Source organism: Formica exsecta, unplaced genomic scaffold (genome assembly GCF_003651465.1).
Source record: "Formica exsecta isolate Colony F162 unplaced genomic scaffold, ASM365146v1 scaffold129, whole genome shotgun sequence".
NCBI lineage: Eukaryota > Metazoa > Arthropoda > Insecta > Hymenoptera > Formicidae > Formica > Formica exsecta.
The window spans coordinates 70,321-77,117 of NW_021848622.1; the positions used below are offsets into that span (position 1 = coordinate 70,321).

The 6,797-nt window shown below is 32.6% G+C and overlaps 1 protein-coding gene across 1 annotated transcript in view; it reads right to left on the minus strand.

Annotated features, from left to right (window-relative positions):
- Nucleotides 1-167: 167 nt before the first annotated feature.
- LOC115245729 (protein cortex-like) overlaps nucleotides 168-6,797 on the minus strand; it is a 51,206-nt gene continuing 44,576 nt past the window's right edge. The window contains exons 3-10 of the mRNA XM_029824178.1: nucleotides 5,433-5,693; nucleotides 5,105-5,177; nucleotides 4,656-4,814; nucleotides 4,423-4,572; nucleotides 3,909-4,071; nucleotides 2,519-2,726; nucleotides 1,403-1,724; nucleotides 168-1,028 (exon numbers count right to left, since the gene is read on the minus strand). Coding sequence (XP_029680038.1) covers nucleotides 895-1,028; nucleotides 1,403-1,724; nucleotides 2,519-2,726; nucleotides 3,909-4,071; nucleotides 4,423-4,572; nucleotides 4,656-4,814; nucleotides 5,105-5,177; nucleotides 5,433-5,693 — 1,470 coding nt within the window. The 3' untranslated portion in view covers nucleotides 168-894. The remainder of the gene's footprint in view (nucleotides 1,029-1,402; nucleotides 1,725-2,518; nucleotides 2,727-3,908; nucleotides 4,072-4,422; nucleotides 4,573-4,655; nucleotides 4,815-5,104; nucleotides 5,178-5,432; nucleotides 5,694-6,797) is intronic.

A 6,797-nucleotide genomic window follows, 5' to 3' on the forward strand; every position in this document is an offset into this window, starting at 1 on the left:
TATTAAAAAATATTATTATTGTAATACGAATATATATATATATACAGAGATATTAATTATAATGGAATATATAATTTGCAATATAACACCTTGTTTATCATGTCATTTATACATGAAAGGCTCCATATTTTTATTTTACAATCTTCTTTCACATTTTTATATCTGTAAAATTGATATCATATTATATGTAATTTATTGCATGTAATATATTCTAATATAACTGTATCATTGCCCCACTTGTAAAATTCGAAAGATTGGCCAGGGGAAACCAGACGGTTACATTCCAGCTCAGCTTTTTTTTTTTTTTTTTGCATATCGATGGTAACTTAAATTCTTGGCGCAGGAGCTTTACCGATATACTGCGAGATAAGTTATTTATTTACGAGTGTTGCTAAATCGAACGCTAAATCAATCTAAATGAATTTTAGCGCCATTAATTTTAATGAACTGGGAAATTATCCGCGCTGTATGTTGCGTTAATTGTAACAGGAATGGTCAGTTACTGGAAGACATTTTTTTTTATACTTGATCTTCGATACTCGTTCGTAATTTTACGCGAACTTATCTGATCTTAAGGTATTCGATAAATTTTCATTTATGTAATACTGCTGATACCGTAAATCATAAAGATAATATTTTTCGCATAAATCACATTATCTGGTAATATAAGAGTTAAATGTTTGAAAAGTTTAATCAATGTGTGGAGTAAAACGCCACCTTTCCTTATACACTTTAAAATGTGATGTTTGGAGTTACGAAATACTGGCATTTTTTTCATATATGTATCTAAAACGGATAACTTCTGCGCAAAAAAATTGTAAAACAAATCAGTTTAATACTAATATCTCACGAATCTTAAAGCTTATTACTCTATTATATAAGACAAATATATAATTATCGAATTGGATTATGGACGAGAACTCCTTGCCTCCGTCGTGTCGAGTTATAGAGAGGTACTTGTCGTCCGTACTGAAATTTCTCGTTGCCAAAAAATTTCCATATCGAAAAGACGTCGTTACCGTATGTTACTGTAACAAATATCCAACTTGAATACGAGCGATTTGAGAAATATTTCAACTGATAACATTAGACAGATAGTTTCATGTTTTTAGTTTTAATTGAAAGTAAGTATCGAGTTAAAAACATTATTCTATTTTTTAATCAGATCACGTAACTTCTAAATAAAATATTGATTGTTACCTTTTTAATAATGGAAAATATAATTTAAAATTTTCTTTTTTTATAAAATTTATTTCCGTTTTTATTCCCTCGAAATGTTAAGATTAAACACTTTTTGAAAACTTAAAAAAAATCGGCAATTTATTGAAACGCGCTATAATCATCTCGCGGAGTCTTTTATATTTAAATTACTCTTAAAATAAAGAAAGAAAAATTTACATACTCAGCTCTTCGTGCGTGGCGTTGAATTTCAAAAAGGATATATGCGCCTCTTTACTTGCTAGTGGCAGTGCATCTACGATTCGATCGAAATTGGCGAGCACCGGAACTATCGTGTATCGTTTGTCCCCTACCCTGTAGGTCCAATGTACGACCAACTCACCGCTTAACTTGTTCCAAGCGAAGTTTTCCACGCGAAGTCCGTGAGATTTGACGCAGACATTGGCTGTCATTACCTTCTTGTTGATGTCCCATAACGACAACGATCCGTTATGGCCGTCGCCTATACAAAGCGTGTTAGACACCTGCGGATGCCAGGCGATCGCCTATCAAGAGAGAGTACAGAATATTTTATACTCTCACACACAAAATCATAAATAATGTCAATCTCTCTAATATGATTGCAAACAAGAGAGAGATAGATTGTCGCATAAATCGAGCTTCTCGATTCCCCGTATTTCACGAATCGTTATCCGAAAAATCATTGTCTTGAATCAATGAATTATAATCGCTCAATCCTCGTTTATTATACTGATTAATAATAGATTCGCGTGAGATAAAATTTCCGCCAAGATATTTGTAATGCCATTTATAATATACTAAGAGAGTGTTGTGAATGAAAGATTGATTCTTTATCATGCAAAATATACAGGGTATCCTACATGGATAGGGTAGAGATCGATACTACCGTATTCCTTATTAAAAAAGTAAATTTTTTTTTTTTAGCATCCGAAAATACATTTTTTTCGATATATCTTACTTTTTAATATGTTGATACAGTGCACACACACACATACACACACATTTGATATTTCTTGATTTTTTATGTGGAAGTTTTGGCTATTCTGTTATAATTAAGTCTTATATTTACATTACATATAGGGATTAACGTCTATTTGATTTATATAATAGCCAGAAAAGACATTTTAGTTCCATAAAGAAATTTGTGTTATTTCAACTCAAATAAAATTTTTTCAAGTATTTTATTTTATAAAAACTTAAATATTAATTAAATCATAGAATTACCAACATTTTTACACGAAGAATCAAGAAATTGCAAACGCGTTGTATTGGCATATTAAAAAATGCAATATCTTGAAAACAATTTATCGCGACCTACCTTTATGTTTTTGGGAAATTTGATGTGGTAACAAGGGGTTAAATCTGGCCAGATAAACACTCCGACGGTTTTGTCCTGCGCGGTCGATACAAGGTATTTGAAATTTGGCGAAAAATTTAGGGTCGAGATGCGAGCCATGTGTCTCATGTTGGTACTAATCAACTTGCCCGTATCGGATGCGTATATTGATATCGAGCCCAGACATCCACTGCAGGGAAGGGGGATAATGTTATTATTCTTCATTTATTACTTTTCATTATTCATAATTATAATTATTCTTTATTTTAACGTAGTCTTTCTCGGTTATCTATACTCAGGTTGTCCAGTCAAATTCGTTATTTTAATTAATTGATGTAATCAATACTTTTGACGACGAATATTAATACAATTATAAAGTAGTTTAGTGATAAAAGAGATAAAATACGGAAAGCGAAAGACTAAAGTTTGGAATTCCACCATTTGCGATTAATACATTTTCAAGTATTGGTAAGATCATTAATCGTACTCTCTTAAATAGAATCAGTGTGTCATCATTGAGAAAAACAGTGAATAGTTACTAATGGTTATAAGTATATAGTATAAGTATATACTATAGCAATGTAAATCAGTGAAAATTCACCGAAAGAATCAATTAGTGGTAGTGGCTATTTAAACCAGTGTTATGTTAAAAAAATCATCTTATATTATTTCAAGTATTGGTAAGATCATTAATCGTTAATCTCTCTTAAATAGAATCAGTGTGTCATCATTGAGAAAAACAGTGAATAGTTACTAATGGTTATAAGTATATAGTATAAGTATATACTATAGCAATGTAAATCAGTGAAAATTCACCGAAAGAATCAATTAGTGGTAGTGGCTATTTAAACCAGTGTTATGTTAAAAAAATCATCTTATATTATTGTATAATATTTTATATGAGATAAATTTATAGCAATATATATATTTTTTCTTGTTAAAGAAATATTTGAATTTTTGACCAAAAATCTTGTTCGTTTTTTGTGGGTTTATCACATCTTGAGAGTAAAAAAAAGTGTAATATTTATACATATAATTTTGAATTTAAATATTAATTATACGTGTTTCATTTCACATACATATATGTGTATGCGTGAAGGTTTCTCCAAAAAAATAACAATTCAAAATAAATAGAGAAAGCTTTAAAAGCTACTTACATCTTGCAAATATGTGTACGATTATAACTAATTTTGTAGTGAAATTTTACTGTCATAATCAATAAGACATATACACGAGACAGGGGAGTAAAATGTGAGTGTTTTCATTGAAAATCAGTGACATGTTCACTGATCTCTGATGAAAACTTGTGTCGCTGCCTTGAATCAATGACGTTTTCACTGATTTATTTTAAGAGAATAAAGTTGATATTTACGTAACGATGTGACGATCACCAGAAGACCAGCAGATGCAACGAATAACGCAGTAGTTATGAGTCGTCGCTATTAAACATTTACAAGAGGTGTTCCACATGGATTTTTTTCTCTCTAAATTGTACAATATGATCTTGAAACTTGTACATACCGCCAGCTTACTACCTAAACTGACATACGACTCGCGTTACTATTAATATTAAAATAGAATGTGCATCGTATAACTATTTTTTGTTTATCTTTAGATATTAATAACAAAATAATAGAATTTTCTACCTTACAGGTTTTTGAATTTTCATTAATGTTTGCTAAAACGACAGAAGAGAATCATATAAATTCCTTGTAAAAAACATCAAAAGCATTATCTTTAAAGATATATAACTCTTTTGTAAAGACTATGTACTTGTAAAAGAAAATATATACGAGACATTTTTCATGTCTTTTGCTCGTCGAATTATTCAAGACCACGACAATGCTGACGCGAAGAATTTTTCACCATACATTTTATATACTCACCGTCGTTGCTCCATTTAATGACTCTGGGACGATCCTTATCCTGCCACGTTGCCAACATCGTGCCGTTATCATTGCATACCCTCACGCAATTTCGACTGCCGACGCCTATCATATCATTGCAGCTCCAATCGACCAGATCGATATTGTCACCTTCGATTATTAAAAGAAGAAGACTGTTGGATTAATAGTAAACTACATTTTAACTGACTCGAATCGATACCGCGATCTCGTACCTTCCGTAGAATCCGATATGCACAATATTTTATCTATGCTTTCTATCAAGGTTTTTTTGCGCGGCGTGCACTTCCAGTTTCCCACCTTCTTGAATCGCCGCGGATTCTGAGACTGCGTCGTTGAATTGCTATAGTGTAGAATCTTGGTTTGATTTAAACCTAAACAAGCATATCCATATAAACATCTTAATTTACGTTTAAAACGGAAAATGAAAAATGTTTTTTTCTACATGCATAAAACTTTGAAAAATTTCAAACAAGGATAACTTTTTTTTATAACTAGATCTTTTTCATTTAGAAAACAAAATAATAAATTATTGCGGTAATTTTTTACTTCTCTCTCTCTCTCTCTCTCTCTCTCTCTCTCTCTCTCTATTTATCCATCTTTATACATACTCTATATATATCTTATATACATATATATGTATTTATTATAATTTAAAGATTACCCGGTATGACAGCCTGTTCTGTCATCATCGCGTGGCAAGCTTCGCGTTGATGCGTAACATGCAGCAAATCAAGCTGGAAAGAATCAAAATGTGATTACTGTAATAATGGATAAGGGCCGTGGCACATAAAAAAACTTAAGCAGTAAGACTTAAGACGTAAGCGAATTGACCAATCACGGTCGAACAGTAAGGCAGCCATATTGAAACGTAAGCTACGCTGAAAATTCCGTATGGTTGAAATTCTTAAATCTTAAGTCTTACTGCTTAAGTTTTTCTATGTGCCACGACCCTAATATATTTTTTTAAACAGATAACGCGTTTCTCGTACCTGTTTATGAACGTCTATCGTAATGCTGCCCTCCGTGTCCTCGGATTCTTTCCTTAACAAACAGTGGGCCGCTTCGAAACTGTAACCGCGACGGCAAGGTATAAATCTGTCCCCCGAATAGGTTTGTCTCAGCATGGACGGATGCGCCCTGACTTTCGCATCATTCAAAGATTCCGAAAAGTTTTGTCTGCTATGTTCCTCATGATTCTCCGCGAGAGCCGCTTGAAGGGTAGACGCCAGAAACCATTTCCGTGGAATATTCTGAGTAAAATTTACGAACACGTTATACATACACAATATATGTATATCGTATCACTTTCTCTTTAAATTCGAGACGCGAAAAATGAGAGAGCGTGAATATAATTTTTATAATTATGATATATCGAAAAGATTTTTATGAACAAATTAAGCAGCGACAGGGTTTTCGTAGAGCGAGAGTGAAAGAGTCAGTGGCCCAAAATGATCTATAGATTTTCCATCATCTGGAAAAGAGAAAATGCATCGAATTTCCTGGATTTATTTTTACGCGTAGAAATAAGGACTGTAGAAGGGTGATTTTTATTTCGCGTATCGTTAAAAATCTGACATGATATTGCGGCTAATCAACAGCTTCATTGCTACGGTGAATGAGCGGGACGCACGGTGGGGCTCGATGCGACTTAGCTCGAACCGGTCAGCGAAACGCGACGCATGCGATGCGAAAACGCCAGGCCGCCGCCGCCGTTCGTGGGCTGTACCACCTGCGGCAAAACTCTACAGGGGATACTCCTCGAGGTAAGGGACGATATATTCTCAAGAGACTCGAGAAAGAGGTACAGCGATCTTAGTTGTCCTATCTAAATAGCGCTTTCCTCAACGATGTTATTATACGTGTTTATAACTCAACATATTCAGGAAATTCTATCTGCTTTTCTTTTTAAATAAAACAGATTTTAGTATATATATTCTAATCATTCCAAATGTATATGTACATATTTTTTCAAGTATATATAGTATATATATACACACACATATACATCGTGATATACAGGGTGTAACAGAGCGCCCGTATCAACAGTTTTTTGAGGAAACAACGCATTTTCGTGAAAAATGTTTCATGCAAAAGTTGTAGAGCTCTAAGTGGCGCATTATATAATAATATTAGTATGACCTTGAATAGCACCGTCAAGGTCACATAAAAATCACTTTGAATTTTTTAAATGGAACCCCCTATTTTTCATTACATATTCTTATAGCTTACTTCAAGAGCTTTCCAAAACACTATAATAAAGTATTTTTTCATTAAGTACTTTTTGAGTTATTTTATATTTTAATCTGACATATTTTGATATAAAAAATAAAATATTTCGTAAAATATTCAGTTTT